Source organism: Lytechinus variegatus, chromosome 8 (assembly GCF_018143015.1).
Source record: "Lytechinus variegatus isolate NC3 chromosome 8, Lvar_3.0, whole genome shotgun sequence".
In the NCBI taxonomy this organism is placed as follows: Eukaryota; Metazoa; Echinodermata; class Echinoidea; order Temnopleuroida; family Toxopneustidae; genus Lytechinus; species Lytechinus variegatus.
The window spans coordinates 24,631,347-24,656,418 of NC_054747.1; the positions used below are offsets into that span (position 1 = coordinate 24,631,347).

Here is a 25,072-nt window from a genome sequence, read left to right on the forward strand (position 1 = left end):
ATTACTCTTTCAGTGGTGAAAGTTATTTTTTTAGTATTCATACTCAACCAGTGAAAATGAATTCCATCATTGTAATAACCATGATTTGCTCCCCCCCCCCCCCCACCTTATACCTAATCGCGACTTGATCTACTCTTTTCATCTTCCCTTTTAGAATTAGCATAGGCCTACATGTATAAGACGCAATACAAACATTGTTTTGTTTTAAGTGATATTTTTTTTTTTTTTTAGTAATCTTTTATTCTCTTCTCTCATAAAACAAAATTGAACATAGTAAAATATAACATTCATTACAAAGTTTGATTTGAACTTACAAATATTATGGTTACATTTGACAATTCTTAACAAAAATGAATTTAAATAATGTCATAAATAAATTCTAAATCAATTCAATTTGTTGTAAGTGTCTGATGTACATTCTTTTCTCTTACATTTTTATATATACATAATACATATGTTAATTGAAGAAAAACAAAGTGCAGCCTAAAATCGAATTATTCACCATTTATCACAAAGAAAACTCTGTAAAGAAACCTGTAAGTTTATCAAAATATATAGGATTTATGAGAAAAGATTTACTATCTTCGGACCTTCCCGCACACTCACATCCCACCCCCATCACACTCAAAACCGATTCACGCACAAACACCCCCTGCCCACACACCCTAACACACACACACCCACACCCTTACACACACATACATCCACCAGATCAAATGCATTTCATCTGTCCGCATAAGTGTTAAGGCAGCTGTCATGAAAATAAGTGCCATGCATTTATTAAAAACAAAAACAAATGGATTCGGAGTGCCTCGTCATCATGAAGTATGAAAATTGTCCCACTTCCTCAGGTGACCGGATAATTTTCCACGTGCCTCTGCTATTCTTTTTTCCTCCTTTTCATTTTCCAATATCTTTTTCCTTATCTCTTGAGGGGTTGGGGGTCTTCTTTTAGCCTTACTATGCTCAAATATCATAAATTTAATTAGAAAGATAATATGATTTAGTAATTGTTCCTTCCCTATATCAAAAACCTTAACTCCAATATGAATATCCTTCCAATTAACATTTTCTATTTGACGTAATTTAAATAAACAACCACAGTCTTTCCATAAAGTTTTTATGTATTCGCAGGTGAAGAATATGTGCTCATATGTCTCTTCACATTTTCCACAGAACGAACATAGATTATGTGTTGATAATTTAAATCTAAACAAATATTTTTTAGTATATACAAGTTCATACAGCAATTTAAATTGAAACTCCCTTAACTTGCTATTCAAGGTAGCTACCCTAGGTCTTAGAAATATTGTATCAGTATCTTTTTCAGAAAAGTCATATATTCTTTCAATGTTTTTAACAGCGCATGACCTCTCAGATTTCATGTTTAACAAAGCTTTATAGATTTTCTTTGATGTAACATTAGCTATTGTGTTCACATTTCCATGAAACATAAATTCGAAATTTAAAACTGTGTCCCTGCATGTGTCTGTTTTCTTCAAGAGACATTTCCACGTTGCTGGAATATTTTCATATACTGTGTGGAGATATTCTATCTCATCTTCTTTTAATCCCATCCTCTGGAAGGCTCTAGATGATTTAAAATTACCCCTTTCATTAACTAAATGATGTATTTTATAAATATTTTTAAGAAATAAGCTTTCTTCAAATAGCATATTTCCGTCCAAACGAATAAATTTATTATTGAAGAATATCTCATTTCTTTTTGACGTTTCCTTTTTAAGCAATATTTCTTTCGTAGCACCCCATATTTCCAACATGTTTATGTAAAAGCTTGGTAAGGACAATCTGCACAAATTTAAAGATATGTTACTAAAAAGTATTAGTAAACCTCCAAAATTACGTGTCCTATTTATAAAAAATCGTTTCCATCCTATTTTCGAATCTCCGAGTATGAGTCTCTTTAACCACATAATCCTTTGTGCAAATACAAATAAGTGAAAATCTATCATTCTAAGCCCTCCTTTTTCGTAATCCATGCACATAATGTTCCTTTTTATTTTGTCTTTCCCATTCCATAAAAATTCAAACATATCGCTTGTGATATCGATACTTTATGAAGCGCAACGTATCGTCTCAGATTTGCGCTTGCTTGATTCGCTGAATCCTTCGCGTCACGAGCGCGTAACAAAATGAATACATTAATGAATTTTCCAAGTTGACCTTTGTCATTGCGCTGATGTGCGTATTGTCTAATACACCTACAAAACCACAGTTGAAGAGGGAGCATCGTACGAAATTAATATTAATGGGGGCTTATCTTAGCTTCTAATGGATTAAACAAAATGGCGGTAGCTTCGGGGCCTGCCTCAGCTGCACTGTGCACCGCAGTGCAGCAGCAGTCGAACACTCAGTAACAACATGAACGAGACGCAACATTAATACAAGACAATATTAAATTTATATTACTAAAACGACTGTAAAATCTCATCTATTCCAATCTACTGGATAGAGTCCAATAAACTCTCCATTGAAAACATACTTAAATCAAACGACTTACCGGACAGGATGAAAATGAGGGAAAATAGTAACAACCGGATACAACTTTCGTTTCCCATGATAGCTGCCATCTTGGATTAGATGTCAGCACTTCCGGGTATCGGTACTAACTAGCTATGTAGCTTGAGTCTCGAGCTTCGAGATACGAATGAAGATGAAGAGAGCCGGCACAAAGGCAAGAAACTCCCGGGGGGGGGGGGGGGCCACTTACATTGACGAGTGGATACCATGCGCGACCAAAAAAACACGTAAAAAGGATGTCTTTTTCACGATAGGGCACGTTACGTACGTAACGTGATAGGGGTGTCAAAAACACAAAAATAATGAAAAAAGGGTATCTATTTCGCTAGGAAAATTACGTGTTTAGGGTCGAATTTGCGGGGATGATAAAACAAAATTAAAATGTTTTATAAAGGATGTCCTTTTTGCCCCAACACTTCGTGTTTAGAGTCCGATTTGCGCGAGGTGTAGAAGGTGGGTAAACCAAAAAGGTAAAGCCGACGACCGAAGGAATATTCCTGTACTTGTTTAGGGGTTCATTTCAGGGAATATTTGCCAAGAGTATCGTTTTGTTTCCAATACTTGTTAAGGGTAGGGTTTCACACGCCAATACTTGTTAAGGGGTGCATTTTCAGAATATGGAAATTACGTGTTTAGGGTGCTTTTCGAGACCCCATGGTCGCGCATGGTATCCACTCGTGAATGGAAGTGGCCCCCCGCAAACTGTTGAAGAACTTGTTCTAAGAAGAACAAGAAATAGATATCTTAAACTGAAAAAAATATGAGAAAATATTAGATGAAGAATAAAGATGGTGGTTACATAGCAGCGGATCCGTGTGTGTGTGGGGGGGGGGGATATTAATTTGCCGCCCCGAGTCTCCAATATCGGCTCAAAATATAGCTATACACTTCTTTGGAAGGGGGGGGGGGAAAGAAGGGGAAAAAGAGAGGAGAGAAGAAGAGTGAATAAAAGAAAATTAGTGGAGTGAAGTCTTGGATAAAAGAAAAACTTATGATGTCACTATATATATTTTGTTCAGGCTGCATGCATGGAGCTTATATATGCTTGTTTGATTTTTCTTTGATTCAAATCAGCACTTTGCTGAAACATAGTTGACCTTTAAATAACGGTTGATGTTGGATTGAAAATATATGCACTTTAGCTGTTGTTGTAAGAGATATGTAGATGCTGACTTCACTTACCACTGCTTTGTTTTATACAGTAATGTTATGTGTTACATTTTTTAATCCGATCATGCCTATTTTGAAAAAATGCGGACCTATCATTTTTTTCAGGGGGCCGCAATGAGGGGGGCAGTATAAGCTCAAAAGCTGAGACGATTAATTCAAGCGATCTCCTCACTCCTCTTCTAGCTTGTGTCTTTCTTCTCCCTAGTGCATACTTTTCCTTGAGTCCTCGGCTCCTCCTCCTCCTAGTCTTCTTTTTCTTCTTTCTTCTAAGCTTATAGTTCTTTGTCTTCTTCTTCTTCTTCTTCTTCTCCTTAATCTCTTCTTCTTCTTGCTTTTCTTCTTCTTCTTCTTGCCATATTAAACCGTGATATAAAACCATTGATACCCCTTTAATACATTTATATGAGAATTATATACAGCATACCCGTTTACTATAACGCCATATAAAGCCATAAGTTGTGAACAACTTGGCGTTGTGGCGTGCGCCTGTAATCCAAGCTGTGGGGAAATTGACCATGATGCAGGGGTTCGAGCCCTGGTCACGTCTTTCGGATGGTGACGTTAAAGGTTGGTCCCAGACGTAAATAATCATATCTGATTGATACACGTCTGACAAAACTCAAATACGATTAATTCCAAAAAGTTACTGCCTCCAAAAGAGGTTTGAAGAGGTGTAGGAGGCCCTACATGTCAGCATTTCAGTTTGAAAATTTCCCTCCAATAATAATAGCATGAATTAGTAGCGGCACATTAGCTATACTGTTTTGCTGTAAAAAAAGAAATAAATTAAATGGGTGTAAATCTGATTTGATGAGATAAGTTGTAAATATTGTACCTTGATTTAAAACATTTCATTACAAGCATTTCAAAATTTATTTCAGATTCATACATATAAAAGTATTAACTTAATTTCCTAAACATTACTGTATTTTCTCTAAAAAGATTTAAATTACATGTTTGTAATCAATATTACATTTCAAACAATTCAAAGTGACTCCAATAATAAATGCAAATGGTTACTGTATTACCCGCTGTACCGATATTACCACCAAAAATGTTTTTACCCTGTAATGTAGACTACGTGATCAAAGATGGCAGCGCCATGTGGACAATCGCCGCACAGCGTCGAAATTCATTTTGCTCAGAGACTTGCTTCAAATGAAAAGAAAATACGCGACAGGGCAATCAAACGATTGAGACACTGGATAGCCGCAAGATCTCAAAAGAATGGCAGTAAGTATGGAGTACTATTGGAGAATTTCAACGAATCAGCTGGCATGATTTTTTTTGCACGGTCCCATTCGTTCCTTTTCGTGGGATGTCTTGTTTCCCCAAAAAATATAATTTCTAATAGGGCTTACTTCCCCAAGTAAAAGACTGCGCCAGGATGCGAACATTTTTTCCGTACATGGGAACACTATGGTGCATGAATTATTCATAAGTTGAGCTTACGAAACTGAAGACTAACTGACATGACTACGAAGTGCGCAGGCGCTTGGCCTCACTCCTAGTACCAATGAGGTCCAAACATTACATGTATGGACCTCATAGGCGACATCAGTGCTAAAATTGGGTTAGAGATTTATGTGGATCTAAATTTATTATAATTTCAACAAAAGTACTAGCTAAATTTGAGGCTTTTGTTGAAATTTTGCTTTAATGATACATTTATGCTTCATTAAGTAAAAAAAAATTGAAAGAAATGAAGGGGAACTTACATTTTGACGACTTTTTCCTGATTTTCTTGGCAGTTGTCCTTCACTTCTGACTCTCGATCGGACCTGATATGCAGATCACGTATACACGTTCTCGTCAGGTGATCGGTCGGTTATTCTTTTCGCCAGATGTTGATAATTATATATTTCATAACGCAGCGTTCATCGCAAATTTAGCTGAAAGAGATTGAAGTTGAACAGCGCAAGCTTTAATTTATTCAGAAATAACGTTTGATTGCACAAGTTTCGCCTCGGACATTTAGGATCATTTGGTCCCATATTGGCGTAACTACGGAGGGGGGGGTGTCCCTACCACCGTCCACACCGGGCGTCCACAAGCCAGCAATTATCTTTTTTCTCTCTTTTTTTAACCAAAATGCTTCCCCCCAGAAAAAAAGAACCAGGGTTAAAGAGAAAGACAATTATGATAGAGGAACACAAAATACTTTATTTTTTCAGCTTTTAATGCATCGACTTATAATCAAATATTAAATGGAGCTTAGAACATTTTTTTAAAAAGTCAATTAATAAAAATATTCCGCTCTTCGGGATTTGAGCTTTCATGAAATATTAATCTTTTTCATGATTACCGAAAATACCTCAAATGTCCAAAAAAAATTATCGGTGTATTAGCTGATACCTTGCGCCCACCTTAATTATTTTAATGTTGAGATACTTTGCTTTAATTTAATGAATTCCTAAAAGCATTAATTCTCAGATCATTTGTCGCAATCGAATGATTCGATTGGTAAGCTGGTTGTATAATTATTATGATTCATGAATTGTTTAAAATGTGTCTCTCTATCAGTTTTGAATATTTAAAAAAATGTCAGCTCGTGCTTTTTGCTCGCAATATTTTGATTAGTAAGAAATTCTTGTGTATGCGAGTTTGATACATAAATAACTAGAGAGAGAGGGGGGGTGTCCCTCAGCTACTTGTCCTTGCTTATTCCATATTTTTTTATTATGCTCGTGTTGTGAGTATTTCAAAGTCTTTTCTTTTTCTCACCCTTTTTATTGTCTCGGAGCTTCCCTCTATTTCTTTGCTACGATGTATAGCCCATCTTACTTGTTTCATTTTTTTATGTTCTCATTTCAATGAAAACATTATTAAACTGACGTAGAAGACTTTATTACGAAATTTTGACATTGTTTTGTTTCATTTGTTTGGCTTTCTTTTTTTCTTCTCCTCATCTTCTTTTTCTTCTTACTTTTTCCCTTTCCTTATTTTCTCTTCAGTATTTCATTCAGGTATCCGCCAATTTATACAACACCAAGCATATAGAGGCGGATAATCAGTGAGGGAGCATGACGGTGTGCCGCTCTAAAAAAAAGGAGGAATATTGGAAGAAAAAAAAAGAAGGGATGGGGAAAAAATAAAGAAAAAAAAAGATGATGATGGCAATGACGATGATGAAAATTATCTTGGTGATGATGATGGTTGTGGTGATGATGATGGTGATGCTAATGATAGTGGTGATGATGATGATGACGAGATGTAATTTTGTTATGTTGTCTTTGAAAAAATTAAGTAGTGCAAAGTTGAATTCATTTAAAGTTTATTATGAAAATAGCAGAAAAAAAATTGGTATGCGTTCGAGGAAAATCCATCCCCCACCAATCTTTTTCAAAGGTAAGATTTTTTTTTTGCCCGGGGGGGGGGGGACATTTCCATTCAGGAGTGGATACCATGCGCGACCATGGGGTCTCAAAAAGCACCCTAAACACGTAATTTCCATATTCTGAAAATGCACCCCTTAACAAGTATTGGCGTGTGAAACCCTACCCTTAACAAGTATTGGAAACAAAACGATACTCTTGGCAAATATTCCCTGAAATGAACCCCTAAACAAGTACAGGAATGTTTTATTGTTACGGGTCCTTCGATCGGTCGTCGGCTTTACCTTATTTGGTTTAGTACGACCCCACCTTGCCTCGCGCAAATCGGACTCTAAACACGAAGTGTTGGAGCAAAAAGGACATCCTTTATAAAACATTTTGATTTTGTTTTATCATCCCCGCAAATTAGACCCTAAACACGACGGTTTTCCTAGCGAATTAATAGATACCCTTTTTTCGTTATTTTTGTGTTTTTGACACCCTTATCACGTTACGTAGGTAACGTGCCCTATCCTTTTTACGTTTTTTTTTGGTCGCGCATGGTATCCACTCGTCAATGTAAGTGCCCCCCCCCCGGGTTTTTTTGTGACGGCGTAGGCCTTTGCAAGCAGCTATTATTATGGTAAAAAAGTAAATGAAATGTCAAGAAATACATGATAATGATTTTTATGGTACATTTTAGTAGGCCTATATCAATTCATACTTGTTATCAAAAAGAAAAAAGTGGGTCGTTACGGACCATTAAAAATGGGAAATTTGGGCATTTTATATTTAGGATAGAGCAACTGCTCGTTATAGACGTCACAATAAATCAAGCATTCTAAATTCTATCAACTCCATTTTTTGTCAAATAACACCTTCATCGATATTTTGAAATGATTTTTCTCATATTTTCATCATCTTTTTATCAGGGTGAAATTCCCCTTTAATTTACAAAACAGATTCGCAAACAATATCAAGAGTGGTGGGAGGCAAGGGTGGAAATCTAAGGTAGGGGACCAGGGGCTGGAAAACAGGCAAAAAAAAACAAAAACAAACTAACAAAAAAAAACAAAAAGGAAGGTTTATCACCCCCAAAAGAAGGTCGTCTCGTCCAAAATACATGTTTTACTTCGATTTAAATGATGTAGGCCTATTTCTTTCCATCATATAGTAGGGGGACATTTGATAATGTGCCCCTACTATTTTGGGTTAGGGGGAAGTGTCCCCCTGGGATTTGCGCCCATGTGGGTGGGGGGTGCTGCACCTCCTTTCGGAATCATTATGGAACAGTGTGAATAGTCGCTGTGATTTCGATCTCATACCTATAAAAAAAAATAGAACAAAAGAACGCCTTGACCACAGGCCAAAATGCCTAACAATTTTTCCGCGGCATTAACAACTCTCGTAAGGGGCGCTCCATTTATAAATAGAGTTGCATGTGTAGCTGTCTATGGCAACAGAATCCATCGCAGAATTGAAGCCAGAAGCGTGGGAATTTGGCAGAAAATTCAAGAAAAGAACCGGTGAGTACCGATTTAAGAGTAATTATATATTTATTAACATTTATTGAATCATACGAATAAAGATTTTTTACGGAAAGAAAGCTTAGTTCTAAGCTAGAGCTGCCCAAATGCGCGTGAGTGGAGTCTCAGTTTCTTAACACGGGTAAGTATTGCGGTGTCGCCTAGAGTGCTTGGCCTTGGGCTTGGACACTCATTCAATCAATGAACAAGGTTATGATATAACCTTGTTCTCACTTGTATCTCCATGTGTGGCAAAATAAGGGTGGCAATGTTTGGCTTATTTTCTCTTTTTCTTTGGGGAAATGCTTGATTTTTTTACACTGACAGTTTCCATTACACCTATTATTCATACAACTTGACTTTTATTTAAATTTGATTCTTTAAATTATTTTTTTCTTAGGGCCTAATTAAAAATAGAGATAAAAAATGAAGATTTTCTTGCCATATTACTTTCCACCACTAGAGGGCGTACCAAAAAATATGCCCAAAATTCAAGTTTTTGAGCGCTCTTGAGTCTTGTGAATACAAAAATTATTCCCAAGTTACTAATTAAAAATAAATTGAAACTGTATGGAAATTAGTAATTTTGGTCACAAAAGTGATATTTTAATGATTTTTAAAGTGTGTGCTCTGTACAACATTGGCATACCATAGTCCTACCTGTAGATTCCCCTCAGGCAGGGTGGTAGCAGTGAACAAGTGGGCTTGGACTGTCTTTGCGATCGTAAAGCTTCATCAATTTGTACATGAACGAATGGACGAGCACTCTCCCGGCTCCCTAGCGCTAGCTAGGCCCCTGACGCTTTCTCAAGTTTCATTTTCTCTCTTCGCCTCTCTCTTGCAATTTCCCTTCCTCTCTCCGTCTTCACTAACCCCAAAATTCCCCGTAGACGGCGTAGGAAAAAAATCTATTTTTTTCAAAATATATAAAATGCCATTTTTCAAAATAAAAGGTTCGCTGCTACCATCCTGCCTGTGGAGAATCTAGTACAAGTACTAGGGCAGTAGGACTACCATGCCTAATGCTGTATTGAGCACACACTTTAAAAAATCATTAAGATATCACTTTTGTGACAAAATTATTAATTTCCATACAGTTGGAGTTGCAATTCAATTTTCATGCATTAGTAACTTAGTAACTTAAGATTAATTGTTGTATTGACCGGAGTGCTCAAAAACTTGAATTTTGGGCATATTTTTGTGTACGCCCTTTATTGGTGGAAAGTAATATGGCAAGAAAATTTTCATTTTTCAAGCTCTATTTTTATTATAAAGAAAGAATAATTTAAAGAATCAAATTTGCTTAAAAGCCAAGTTATATAATGAAAAGCTGTACAAATAGAAACTTGACAGTGTAAAAAAATCTAGCATTTGTCCAAAAGAAAAAGAGAAAATAATCCAAATATTGTCAACCTTATTTTGCCACACATAGAGATGTAACTGAGATGAGATGAGAACAAGGTTATATCATAACTTTGTTCATTGAATGAGTGATGAAATGTACCCTTATTCAAAATGAAATAGGCCTAACTCAGGCCCTAACCACTCACATGTATTGTGAGGTTATTTTGCTATACTAACCTCGCACTACCAACTTGTTTAAAACAAATATGTTTAAAAACTCGGAACAAAACAACAGATTTCTTCATTTTTCGGCAACCCCGCTTCTTAAATTTGAGCTAGGACGCCGCCTTCTCTGGAAATATGGTGCAGAATATGCATTTCTAATGGTGACATTTTACTTTTTGAATGGGATTTTGGAGTTGAAATCTGGACTTTCATGCGGTGAGTGATAGTGCCTGTGTATAGCGGTGTTGGCTCAGTCGGTAACGCGTCTGCCCGTCGAACCAAAGATCGTGGGTTCGAGTCCACCCCGGGCGAATGACTGAAGCCAGTGCGTTGTGTGTAAACGTCTCTCCCATGTTTCATAGATGCAGGCTATGTTACAGTGGAAAACACTCCGTTCCTCGGATAGGACGTTAAATGGAGGCCCCGTGTAGAGGAGAGTCACCACCTTTGCACGTTAAGAACCCACTGCACTATTCGTATGAGAGTAGGGGGTAACCCCGGTGTAGTGGTCCACCTCCATTCCCCCCAATCACTTATATCGGGAGGAGAGACCTGTGGGTCATAGTGATTCAGTTCGCTTTTCGCCTCCCAGGCACAGGTGACGCCAAAACAAATAGTAATAATATAACAATGTGTTTGGTGTGTGTTGTGATGATTGACTGTGCTAGCTTGTGCAATAAGTTTCAAATGGAGGCACATGTTGAATTCGGGGTGCATAACTCTACATCTAGATCTACACATCTCTGTCTTTACATGCCATTTAGGTCATTGCTTCAAAAAGAAGTAAAAATAATAATTGGCATTTATATAGCGTTTTATCAATCTACATGTACGGCTGCTCAAAGCGCTTCACAATTATTATTACCGGTCACTGGATTCATAGCATATCAAGCAGCCTGTTAGGCGCACACTTGCTAAACCAACCACAATGATGGTTGTTTCCTACTGGTACCCAATTAGCACCTGGGTAAGAGTAGCAAAGTGTGGATTGATGCTTTGCCAAAGGACGCTAGGCCATGGTGAGATTCGAACACACGACCCTCTGATTACAAGGCGAGAGTCAGAATCGCTACACCACGGTGCTTCAACATTAACATTCAAAACTGTTTTGTTTCTTCCAGATATCAGTAATGATGAGCTCATGAAGTTATGGAAGGGTTTATTTTACTGTATGTGGATGTGTGATAAACCAGTCATCCAAGAGGAGCTTGCTGATCAAATCTCAGACATGGCTCACTGCTTCAGACGCCCAGGAGAAGGTATGAAAACATGTCTTTTTTACCCAGGCAATTATAGCAGTACTCCACGCTGAAAATAGTATTATTTGAGCAGATTTATAAAGAAAAATCAGACAGAGCACTGAAAATTTGATAAAAATCGGACAAGGAGTAATAAAGTTATGATGGCATTTTAAAGATTTGCATTATTCCGGTGAAATAGTTCTAGGTATGAATATTTAATGAGCAAACTGATGATGTCATATGCCCACTTGTTCTTGTGAATTTCAGTTTAAGGTATTATAATGAAAAATAAGCTTATACCACGAGAAATTGCTACGAAATGTACTATATTGTGTACCGGATTCCTCATTTTGGAAGACTAGCCATTCTCAGTATGTGAGAATCTCATGACAGCCTAAATCGCCCATAAAGTTTCGCCAAAATGATTTGGGGCGACCATTCTTTTCTTGCGTTGCCTAGAGAACTGTCACAAACAATAATTCAAGAATATTTAGAAAATCAATCTAACTATGACAGAATAATGATAACTGCTTATAACTGCATAATTGCTTGTTACCCCTAAAAAGTAGCCCTCCAAATAAATTAATTTAGTACCCGAAATTCTGCAATTGTCCCAAAATTAAAAAAGATTGAAGAAATCCCCTAAAATGTAAAAATTATTTCTTTTCCTGGTGCAAGTTGTTATGGTTAGTGAGTGATATAAAAATATATCTAAAATATATGCTCTCATGTTAATCTCTTTGTAGCTTGCCTGTTTTATGAAACCTTCCTTGCTACCATGCGCCGTGAGTGGATTGGTATTGATCATCTTCGCATGGACAAGTATCTCATGGTAAAAGATTTCTTTTGAATGAACCTATTGGAAAATGTCTAAGCATGCAATGAAACACATGTTCCCTAGACCCTAGGCTGCATATATGCAAAGTACATGTATGTGGTAGGCCTGCCAACTCCCCTTTTCCCGGAGTTACCCTGTTTTTAAGATTTTAGCCAAAATGAAGAGCACTCCATTTTTCCATTTACATGTATGTAAGTGAAAAGATAAATCAGCCCATTGTGTATCTGTGTGGTGCGATATGGGTTGTGTGTATGGGTGTGAGAGTAATGTATTGTTTAAACAATTGTAATTTCTCAATGTTAAAAAATGCAAGAATTCTAAATATGTCTTGATTAAAAAAAGTGAGGGAGACACACCTGACATCGAGCAGTGTGATTAGAACTCCTTTTTTTTCATTTTCAAATGTTGGCAGGCCTGATGTGGGCTCATTTTCTACTGGGTTAATTACTTAAATATTAGTAAGATACATTAAATCAACAAAAACCTTTCAATGTTGAAAAATACAAAGAATAGAGGGGCAAATTGAGTATGTTCTATTTTTTCCATAGCAAAAGTATCTCCTGTGTTTATGGGTCGTGGGGGGATGGGATTCATAAATTTCTTTGGAAAGTTGCTCATGAAGAACAACTGGAATTTCAGGTGCTAAATTGACATCCATGGGTTTTCGTAACATTTTGATTGTGACCAGCTGTTTTGTTTTCCTTTTTTTCCTTTTAATATCCATCAAGTGTCTTTTTGTCATTTTCATGAAATGTCTGTATCACAGCTTATAAGACGCAGTTTCCGTCAGATGCTGGTCGTACTTCATAACAACGAATGGGAGGAAGAGTAAGTATTTTCTTTAATTGGGGAGCAAACTAACACAACACTGTGTGGTCTCATTGATTATGTATTTTGAGACAACCTTTAAGAATATAGAAAATAAATAAGCCTATAATTTCATTTGTATATAAGAAAAAGTGAAATATTTTGAATGAAAACTTATTTTCTTGCCAATTGGTTACATTGTAATTATTGCAAAATGAATATATTGAGAAGTTAATTGGTGTGTTTAGTAGTATTAAAGAGTGTATGAAAGACATTACTGCTTATTATGTTGCATCGTGGATTAGTAACTCGGCCAGTTTTAAATGGCTAGGACTTGAGGTGGTGCTATACTAGGATACTGACTTGTATGCAACGTCATCATCAACAACACCACCACCCTCATCAACTATCATCATCATCACCACTATCATCAACATCATGAACATCATCACCACCACCATCATCATTATCACCACCACCACCATCATCATCAACATCACCGTCATCAATAATCATCCTAATCACCACCATCATCATCCTCATCACCACCACCATCATCATTATCATAAACGTTATCAACATCACCACCATCATCATCATCACCACCATCATCATTATCATCATAAACATTATCAACATCACCACCATCATCATCATCATCATCAACACCATCATCATCATCACCACCATCATCATTATCATCATCAATCATCATCACCACACTCATTACTGCCACTATGATTGCCATCATTCCTCTTTTTTTTATTCCTTATCATTTCAATCCTCTCATAGATTGGTCAAGTTGTTTCTGATGTCATTAAGTCGCTGCGCCCTGAACCCTGACATGGACGCATGTCCTGACGGCCTCCGTTACCAGCTTGCTAACGTTTACCTGGATGAGCTCGCAAGGGAAGGCACAGAGGATGTAAGTTTACAGCAACACTGCCCTCTATTGTCAGAAGAAAGCAATTGACAAAAATAAAAATTATTGATCAGTAGCTCAATGTTCATGTCAAGCACCTATTAACGGCATATTGCCGATTGGTCTTCAGCCGCTTTGTCCATTTGGTCTTGTCCAACATGGTCTTATCCTTGTTTTTCTATAACCAGTCTGTCTACTAACAATTTGGTCTCATTGTCATTTAGACTGTTTATCATGTTGTCCAATAACATTCAGCTACATGTATATCTTTTTAGTCTGATATACCACTTGCTCTGAACTCACAGATTATCTAGTTTTCCTTTGTCAAAAATGGTTCATTACCGTAATGAACTATTTTTGATAACAGAAAACTTGATGAGTAGATAAAGTGTAATTAGAGCAACCTGGCATGAGAATAACTGGGCATTAACCTCAATGGGAATTAGACTAATTTGGTACCCATTTTTGTTTCATTCTTTCCAGCTGAGTCCCCAGCAAGCATCAACATTCCTATTCCCTTATGCAGAATTGGTTGCAAAGACTCTAAAGTAAGTTTGATTTTTATTGTAGGATTTATATAAAGTACACTCCACATGAGTCGAATTTCAATATGTCAAGTAATCGCCTACTTTGTAGCATCATTTCAGACCAGATTATGCACAGACTGACTTTGAAAAAGTCAAACAGTTTCTTTGGTCCCGAGCGATTCAACTAAGGCAGAGTTGCTTGTACATGTACATGTAAACCCCCGTCATGATTCAGTGAATGTTGGTGCACCCTTATGTACATGTAGAGGCTTCTTTCACTCTCTAAAACCATCTGTCCTCCCTGTCTAAGATCACCACCTTGTTGAGGACCTCGGTATGTCCTATTCAATGTGAATGTGCTGCGAAACTTCAGATGAATAAGAGCTTTGGCGATGATATTCCAAAAATGTAGTCTTCAGGGAACGTTCCGTTTCCCCTATGTAGGATTCTTAGCACACACCACTCGAAGTTATTCCTTTGAAGGAATCCAATACATTTCACCAGTATTAAAGCGACCTTCCATTGACAAATCATGGAGAAATCAAGGCCAATCTCGGAACAGAGTAGGGATTAAAGTCTTTCACTCAGCTGCATGCCTGGGGGTGTTATGTAATAGACGCCAGCATGTCTGGGAGGTCTATCTCGGATAGCAATAGTTATTAGACTAACCAAATAGAAGTAAACTTTGTGTTTTCGTTTTGAAACATTTAACTTCACAGAGGATATTTATTTTGGTTTAGCAATCAAGATAACTGCTAACAGTCTAGGAATTGGGATCGTTGGAAACTAGAACTGCGACAACCCGAAGTAAATAACGATCACAAGTTTGGTCAAAAAAAAAAAAATTTGTGCTGTCCAAACTTCTATCGCATTAGTGCGACAGGCTCTCATGACGGACAGATTGTATGATGCAAGTCAATCGGCCTTTTGCATATTTTGTATTGATTCCCCCATGATTTGTCAATGGCAGGCTGCTTTGAAAGGTTCTTCTTTTTAGTGTTGTGTTTGGGGACCACAAGGAACTGCTTGAAAGTTCTAGTTGGTCTGAAGCACTCTCTAAATCCATGTTTACGAAAGTTCCATTATCCGTAATATTTTGGTTTTCTAATGTCTTCCATAGTAAGAAGCTACGTGATGTGATCCTTCAGGATATCTTCCAGGATGTGGTTGAAAGATCAAGTGTTGGAGAGGCTGAAGAAGACGAGGATGAAGGGATTGCTTCGGATGAGGACAGAAACAAGACTTCAAAGAAAGGTGAGAAGAGAATAGCATGTAATGGACCATTATTGAATGATCGCTTGAGGACGCACATGTGACCAAGCAATGATTCAGCCTAGTGATAAGAGTGGGCTATATGGTGGTGAAACGACTTATTTGTATTTTTTTTCGGAATAGTGTTATGACTTCCATTTAACTCTATCTCAACATTAAGTGACACATGCTTTCTTTGTCTCGGGTTCAGACAAAAAAGTGTGCCTGTCCAAAATCGAAGATAGCCGTCATTTTCTCATGAAATCACATACTTTGCCATAAGTTTATCATTTTGTAGAATTTTCTTCAAGCTTTTGGTGTCTTAACCTATATTTTATATATCATTGGATCCATGTTTGCATACAGGAAGAGTCACAGATGGGTGACTGGTAAGTTTGATTCCTTGAAAACTTTGAGTGCTGTTAAAGCTGTAGGTCAAGCTAAAGGCGGGGTAATGTATCCTATGGCAAAAGGGATTGTATAAATGTGACTTTCTGCTGTTAATATACATGGTTTTCTGTGTTAATTTTCTGTGTTTTTAAATTCTTGTCAACAGCTGTAAAGCAGAGGAAAAGGAAGAGGAAAGGAAAATTCGATGATGAAGAAGATGATGAGGATGAAGAAGAAGAAGAGGAGGAAGATGATGTTGATATTTTAGAGAAAGTCATGTTTCCAGAGGAGATGGTCCCGCCTCTTGAGGTAAAGGAACCTTTCTCATATTCCCATGCAGACATGCAAATGAGAAGGCCGATTAATTTTCATTCTTGTTCTATCAAGAACTTTAGGCTGTATATATTCTACCAACCAATATTTATATATGATTTACATGCTATTTATGATCAGAATAGTGTCACCAACTAATTGGATTAAAAAAAATCAATTCAAGACTGAAAAATATAATTTCTTTATCTGTGATAATCTATAATGGGAACTACAGGAGTTCTTTTACCAAGAATGAACGTGATGAGGACTTTACATAAACTGTTCAATAAATAATGTCTTGTGTGCTTCATTGTCCAATTTCAATCAGACGATGGAAGATTAATCATACAGACTTTGTCGTGTAGAAGTATGCTATCAAGGTCACCAGCAGGGGTCAACAAACTTTTGAACCAAATGCTACTTTTTGTCTCACCTGCGAAGCAAAGTGAGACTATAGGCGCCGCTTTTCCGACGGTGGCGGCGGCGGCGGCGGCGTCAACATCAAATCTTAACCTGAGGTTAAGTTTTTGAAATGACGTCATAACTTAGAAAGTATATGGACCTAGTTAATAAAACTTGGCCATAAGGTTAATCAAGTATTACTGAACATCCTATTAGAGTTTCATGTCACATGACCAAGGTCAAAGGTCATTTAGGGTAAATGAACTTAGACCATGTTGGAGGAATCAACATCGAAATCTTAACCTGAGGTTAAGTTTTTGAAATGTCATCATAACTTAGAAAATATATGGACCTAGTTCATGAAACTTTGACATAAGGTTAATCAAGTATCACTGAACATCCTGCATGAGTTTCACGTCACATGACCAAGGTCAAAGGTCATTTAGGGTCAATGAACTTTGGCCGAATTGGGGATATCTGTTGAATTCCCATCATAACTTTGAAAGTTTATGGATCTGATTCATGAAACTTGGACATAATAGTAATCAAGCATCACTGAACATTTTGTGCAAGTTTCAGGTCTCATGATTAAGGTCAAAGGTCATTTAGGGTCAATGAACTTTGGCCGAATCGGGGGTATCTGTTGAATTACCATCATAACTTTGAAAGTTTATTGGTCTAGTTCATTAAACTTGGACATTAGAGTAATCAATTATCACTGAACATCCTGTGCGCGTTTCAGGTCACATGACCAAGGTCAAAGGTCAATGAACTTTGGCCGAATTGGGTGTATCTGTTGAATTACCATCCTAAATTTGAAAGTTTATGGATCTGATTCATGAAACTTGTACATAAGAGTAATCAAGTATCACTGAACATCCTGTTCGAGTTTCAGGTCACATGATCAAGGTCAAAGGTCATGTAAGGTCAATGAACTTTGGCCATGTTGGGGTTTTTGTTGTATAACCATCATATCTCTGTAAGTTTATTGGTCTAGTTCATAAAAATAATAATAACCATCATATCTCTGTAAGTTTATTGGTCTAGTTCATAAAAAGGGAAATAAGAGTAACCATGTATCACTGAACATCTTGTGCGAGTTAGAGTAGTATTCAAAGTGAGCACTGCTGCTATATTGAACCGCGTGATGCAGGTGAGACGGCCAGAGGCATTCCACTTGTTATTCAGCTGGTTTCCATTATGGTCCATATAAAATTTCCCCCTTTTTTTTCTAGTTTAGAATCAATGTGGATCACTAACCATTTTTAAATTCTGTTATATTGTTTAGCACTATTTTGACCCGTATTATGTTTACTCTATGTTTTGAGCAGTAACCTTGCCATTATTTTTTTTCCTAATTACAATTACACAAAAACTAACTTTCCTTTCATTTACATGTACATGAAATTGTGAGAAATATTTTTTCTATCACCTTGTTACTATTGCAGTATGATTATGCGATGATTGCTGACAAGTTGTTTGAGCTCGCCAGTGAGAAGAACATTCCAACCCGTAACAGAAAACCAATCTACAGAATGGTCAAAAGGTAAGTTCTCTTTGAGGATGATAATTTTTTAAAAGAAATAGTCACTAGAGCGCACTTCTGAGTCCTATGGTTGCACTAGTTAAGCCTTTATAAAGATTCAGCTATGTGAGGTATGTATTTAGTATCATCTAATGGGGCCAGTCTGCTACCATGATATGAAAGCCTGGTCCATCCTGATCAGTAGATTGGCTGAGGCCAGGATAGGAATCGGTTGAAATTGGGAACAGCAGAGCAACAGTATTTTTACATGAATTGTTGGGAAAGTGAGAAGAGCGTAAACGACATGGCACACATTCTTCGGATGAGCACAGCCATGTCTTTCTGGACAAAGAGACCCTTTTACAGTGCTTTATCATCTCCCGTCTTTCACAAGTATTCCATCCATAATGAACATTCCTTGTTATGAAGATCATATTGATCTGCATGAACATGGTAATAGTAATCATGATGGCGAGAATAAGGACAGACCACCTAATTTGTCCGCATGATGAATTAAAATCTAGTTTATTCTGTCTCTTTGTTGCTTGATTTTTTAGGTTCCAGAGTTTGGCAAAAGGAGTGTTCCCGATGCCGGACCTCCTGAAAGAGATCCGGGAAGACAAGGACACCGACTACCTAAAGGAGGAACTCCCCTGGTGGAAGAAACTACAGGAGAAGGAGAAGAGGAAGAACAGGAGGAGGAAGAGGAGGAGGGGAAAGAAAGGTGGTAAAGGTGAAGGAGAAGGTGGAGGTGATGATGATGATGGGGAGGAGGATGAAGAAGAAGAGATTGTGGTGAAGAAGAAAAAGAAGGTACAACAGGAAGATGAGGAGGAGATGGAGACGGACAGCAAGAAAAAGATAAAGAAGCAGAAAAAGAAGGAGAAAATGATGACCATGACTGAGGAATCCAAGGAAGAAGACTCAGAAAGCCTTGCTCCTGCTGATGTTGACTCTCAATTCACAGAGTTGAAATCAACGAGCGCAAAAGGAAAGAATAAGAAAGGAAAACGGAAAGGTGAGGACAAAACAATTGTTGAAGAACCTGTCCTGTCAGAAACTGCATTCGCTGGAGAGGATGCGGAATCAGAGCCAAGCCCTAGCATCAAAGACGGAAACCAGAAGAGGAAGAAGAAAAAGGGAAAGGCTAAAATCACCGATGTGAACCTAGAATTGTCTGAAGGATCTCAAACCAACAGTGACATTGACTCTTGTCTTGGAGAAAACAAATCAGACACTGAGAGAATCGATGGTTCGGCACTTGTCGACCCTCACACTCCAAGGACAAAATCTAAAAAGAAAGGGAAGAAGAAGGGTTTGGCTTTGAGTGGGGACACTGAAGATAGCAATGAACTGGGTTTGAACATTGTATCAAAAGCCACAGAAGTTATATCACCACAGAACGAGGGGTCACCCAAGCCATTCGCAGCTTTTGACAAGGTCTCTACCCCTGTCGCCTACGTGAAGAAGGCCAAGAAGATGACGGAACCCAGTACACTTCCAAGAACAAAGGCAAAGGTGAGTTGGAATATGATTTCTTTAGCCTAGGAAATGCATCAGGGTGATGGGTGATTTTGCCTTCTGGACAGCCAAATTACCCCGTAGAATTTGTAAATTGAATGCTTTGGGGAGACCATCTCTTCTAAGGTTGCCCCAAGATCTACCACAAACAATACTCAAGCACATTTCTATAATCAATATTCTACATACAGCAGAATAATGAGATATACCTTTACAGCAATATTGTTTGTTGGGCAAAAAGATTACTTGAAATAATAAGAATAGCTCCCAAAATTCAACAGTTGCCCCAATGTGGCCCCCAAAAATATAGCTCCTAAAAATGAAAAATATTTCCTACCCGAATTCCATAGGTGATGTGGATCAGTAGAATAGCCCCCATCTGAAAATCTTGCTTGTTCACTAACCTTTGGAGACATTTTAATCAACATTCAGCTTTTTTCAGTAGATACCTGCTGTGTTTTCTTTCTACCTTTGACAACTGCACTTTTGTGCAATAATTAAAAAAAAGTTTTTAATGAAATGCTACAGATTTCATGAAAAATTCCCCTTTTCTGTTTATACACATGTCTGTTGCTACAGTTTTCATACCTGAATAGTTTTGTTCATTCTCCTAAGTACTGAATTTCATTTAACCATGCAGAGCTACCAAGTCTCACGCATTATGCGTGAGACTCAAGCATTTTGGACTCTTGTTCATCCCCTCAAATCTCTGTCTCACGCCAATATCACAGCCTATCCCCATATACATTGTACACAATGTCTGTGATCTCACTCAGATTCACGGAAAATCTCATGCATAGCTGGTCTTTGAACTTTGCATCTCTGACCATGTGACATCCCTGACATAGCATCACATCTCACAGATTAATCATGTTAAAATATATCAGTATAAGAATTATCATGAGATATATTATCATAGTGTTTTATACCTGATTATTATTTCCCCCCTCATGTATGTACCCCTTATATCCTCCTCTAGAGTCGTGTGGAGACACAGTTCTCCCCACCAATGACAAGAAAGAGAGTGAAGATAGCATTGTCTAAGAATGAATTCCAGCGTGAGTATACCTTTACATGTTTCCAAGACTAATAGTAACCGGCACCCTATGTACTCCAGCGTAAATATTCACATCTGATTGATACACTTGTTAAAGGTCAAGTCCACCGCAGAAAAATGTTGATTTGAATCAATAGAGAGTATGTCGTAAAATAATAATAATAATTAGACCATTTATATAGCGCAGTCACTATATAAATATACTCTACTGCGCTGTAGTGTGACAGAGCTCCCAACAATGCTACTGCTCAAACAAATTAAACAATTATGCATATAATACAATTAACCAAAAACTTCTGAAAAAAGATGGGTCTTCAATAAATGTTTGAAGATGGTAACAGTTGGTGCTTTTCGTATTTCCAGGGGTAATTTGTTCCAAAGCTTTGGAGCAGCACAACTGAAAGCACGATCCCCAAGAGTTACTTTTGTTCTCAAGTGAGGTAGCTTTAGAAGCAGCTTATCCTGTGTACTTCGTAAGTTATGTGCATATGAATGTGACCTAAATGATATTAATTCAGACAAGTAATTCGGAGCTTGACCATTCAGTGCTTTGTAAACAAGCAAAAGTATCTTAAATGCAATTCTCTGCCTTATTGGCAACCAATGTAATTGAATCAGAACAGGTGTAATATGGGAAAACTTTGAGGAACCGGATACAAGTCTTGCACATGCATTCTGAACATGCTGCAGCTTGTTGATTTGCGAGTCTGGTAAACCAAACAATAATCCATTACAATAATCAAGCCTACTGCTAATAAATGCATGGATAAGGGTTTCTGCGCTTTTCTGGTCCAAGTATCTACGAATATGGCGCAAGTTGTATAACATATAAAAAGATGATCTACTAATGTTGGATATGTGTTTCTCCATGTTTAAGCGAGAATCAAGCCATACACCCAGATTTTTCACTAAGTTTGATGGTTTAACTTCTGAGTCTCCAACTGTTATGTTGCTAACACTCAGTTTTGCTACTTGCCTGCCTGTCCCGACTATGAGAAACTCTGTTTTTCCATCATTAAGCATTAGCTTATGTTGGGACATCCAAAAACGAATATAACTTATACATGATTCCAAGTTTGAAATATTGTCATTATGGTTTTCCTTATCAGGGCTGAAAGAAATGTATAACTGTGTATCGTCAGCATAGCAATGACAAGAGACATTAGGAAAGCGCCTTTGAATGATAGTAATCAAGTTACTTGTATAAAGAGTAAAAAGAAGGGGCCGAGGCGTGACCCTTGAGGCACTCCCTATGGAACATCAAAATTCTGAGATATAAATAAAATAAAAATCAGACAAGCACAACGCTGAAAATTTCATCAAAATCGGATGTAAAATAAGAAAGTTATGACATTTCAAAGTTTCGCTTATTTTTAACAAAATAGTTATATGAACGAGCCAGTTACATCCAAATGAGAGAGTCGATGATGTCACTCACTATTTCTTTTGTTTTTTATTGTTTGGATTATACAATATTTCAATTTTTACGAATTTGACGATTAGGACCTCCTTGCCTGAAGCACAAAATGTTAAAATAATGGAATTCCACGTGTTCAGGGAGGAATGAAACTTCATTTCACATGACAATGACAAGAAAATCAAAATATTTCATATAATAAAATACAAAAGAAATAGTGAGTGAATGATGTCATCACTTCCCTCATTTGCATACCGATCGAGATGTGCATATCACTGTTTTGTGAAATGAAGCGAAACTTTAAAATGTCATAACTTTCTTATTTTACATCCGATTTTGATGAAATTTTCAGTGTTATGCTTGTTGAATTTTTCTCTTTTTATTCAAATCAAGTTTTTGTTGGGGTGGACTTGTCCATATTGAAACCCTGAAGGTCCAGTCATATTGTCCCGTGCAAGCCTTGCGTGTGACTTGCGGGTAACTATTTTTGGTACCTGCAGGTCGCCAGCGAGTCGGCCGCAACTCACACGTGGAAGCGCACGCAAGTCGATTTGCACGCAGAAAAGTTTTGAATATGCTCAGAACATTTTTTGTGGGTGAGTTGCGTGCAATCACCTGCAACGCACCCGCAAGGCTTGCACGGAACGATGTGACGGCCTTAATAAGCAACCTTATGAATGGTGCCGAGAAAGCTTTTTTGTAATAATAATAATATAGGATATTTATATTGCGCACATATCCACCTTGTTAGGTGCTCAAGGCGCTCCTATATTACCCAGCTAAGCTAGGCGTTCATAGCGCACATAGCTTCTTAAGGAATTACTTCCTACCGGTACCCATTTACCTCACCTGGGTTGAGTGCAGCACATTGTGGATCAGTTTCTTGCTGAAGGAAATTACGCCATGGCTGGGATTCGAACCCACGACCCTCTGTTTCAAAGTCCGAAGACTAAACCACTGGGCCACAACGCCAAATATCAATACCAAATATCTGTTTCCTATATGCTTGAAAGCCAAATTATCTTTGCCAATCGTGTTAAATCTCACATAGTTTTGAACATACTGTATGATAATAATATGTGTAGGGTATTTGTATCGTGCACATACACACTTTGTTAGGTGTTCTAAGTTACCCGGCTGAGCTAGCCTACCTTTTCCAGTGCTCACAACTTTTGAGGAATTACTTCCCGTTGGTACCCATTTACTTCACCAGGGTTGAGTGCAGCACAATGCAGGGGCCGAGGAAGCGGGGGAGCTTTAGCCCTCCCCCCACTTTATTCCAAAACCATCCACAAAAACCTAAAAATGACCCTAGGATTGTGATTTTTTGCATGATCAGCCCCCCCCCCCACTTTGAAAACCGTTCCGCGGCCCCTGCAATGTGGATTAATTTTTTGTGGAAGAAATTTATTGGTTTTATGGAATGAAATCATTTCAATTGATGGTATTGATTAATTACATGTGTATACAAGTGAAATACTTGTAAATGTTAAAAAATGAAGAGTAAATGGAACCCACCTGAAATCTGATCACTAAATTGATCTGGTTGATTTTTTCGCAAATATTTCTTTTATTAATGTTGCCTCTTTCTCTGTCTGAAATCAATGCAAGTTGTTATTATTCTTCTCTCTGGTACAGCTGCCACTGACTATAAGCAGAGGATCAAACAGAGTCCAGGCGTCCCATTCGATGGAACTAAGAAGCCAGCATTCTCTGTGCTGAAGCAGACACCCCCAAAGTCAGAGGTCAGGGTGCCAAAGGTCAAAGGGTCATCAAAGAAGCAAGGCAAGGTTGGCAAGAGACCTAAGGCCAAAGACTTCTTTTGATCACACGGTCAGAGATTGGGGGGAGGGGGTCAAAGGGTCATCAGGGAAGAAAGGCAAGATTTGACTGAGGAGACCTAAAGCTACACACTTTTTCTGATCAGAAGGTCAGAGGTCAGGGGGTCAAAGTTGAAAGGGTCAACAAAGAACTAACGAAGCAAGGAAAATGATAGCAAGAGGAAGCCTAAAGCTACAGACTTTTCATATGATTTGGATGTATTATTTTCAATTTGATTTCTTGTTCATTAGATAGTTTTATTTCAAGCAAACGTAATGATGATTATGTCCACATGTAAACAGTAAGGAGCTATCTTTTTTGCATGGGATTGCATTTGTGACAGTAAAATTGGCTAATGAACAGTCTGTGCATGAATCAACTCATTGGTCTGTCGCTAGCCCATATGACAGTTTACGATTAGTCAAGGCAGGTACATTCAGTCCAGATACTCGAAAACCAGTTATTCACAGGATGAAAACACTGCAGCATCCAATGGATCAGATGTAGCATCCATATGAAAGAACTGGATAGAGCAATAACTCACTCTTAAGTCCACTGGAAACACTTGAAGTACTCCAGAGAGAAGGTCAAGCATGCACAAAGTTAAACAATTTTGTCTCTTGTGTTAGCATGTTGTGTTTTACTTGTTGGTGTGGCCCATTATACTGTTTATTGTGTCATGGAGTACTTCTCCTCTAGCTTTAATGTTGTGTCTGAGGCAGCACTCTGCAGGCTCTATCCATGTTGTCATATCGATGAGATAAGGTTGCCAGCTGTCTTAAAATCATTTGTTCTCCAAAAAAGGAAATGTACTATTATTTTGGGGCAGGGAGAACAATAGTTGCTGTTCATAAATCAATTATTAGTTACACTTATATTCCAATGTTATGGGGCACTTATTCATGAAACTGTTTAGTAATG

General features: G+C 37.6%; 2 protein-coding genes across 2 annotated transcripts in view; one reads left to right on the forward strand and one right to left on the reverse strand.

The window, feature by feature from the left end:
- Positions 1–2,625, reverse strand: part of LOC121420215 (nicastrin-like) — a 44,421-nt gene extending 41,796 nt beyond the window's left edge. The window contains exon 1 of the mRNA XM_041614775.1: positions 2,522–2,625. Coding sequence (XP_041470709.1) covers positions 2,522–2,591 — 70 coding nt within the window. The 5' untranslated portion in view covers positions 2,592–2,625. The remainder of the gene's footprint in view (positions 1–2,521) is intronic.
- Positions 2,626–4,766: 2,141 nt separating this feature from the next.
- On the forward strand, positions 4,767–24,582 carry LOC121420217 (ribosomal RNA processing protein 1 homolog A-like). Its single transcript, XM_041614776.1, has 12 exons — positions 4,767–4,944; positions 11,242–11,379; positions 12,108–12,193; positions 12,966–13,027; positions 13,799–13,931; positions 14,412–14,476; positions 15,576–15,709; positions 16,263–16,405; positions 18,259–18,356; positions 18,893–19,853; positions 20,836–20,914; positions 23,969–24,582. Exons 1-12 carry the CDS (start codon positions 4,803–4,805, stop codon positions 24,154–24,156), a joined length of 2,229 nt encoding a protein of 742 aa, XP_041470710.1. The 5' UTR covers positions 4,767–4,802; the 3' UTR covers positions 24,157–24,582.
- Positions 24,583–25,072: the final 490 nt, after the last annotated feature.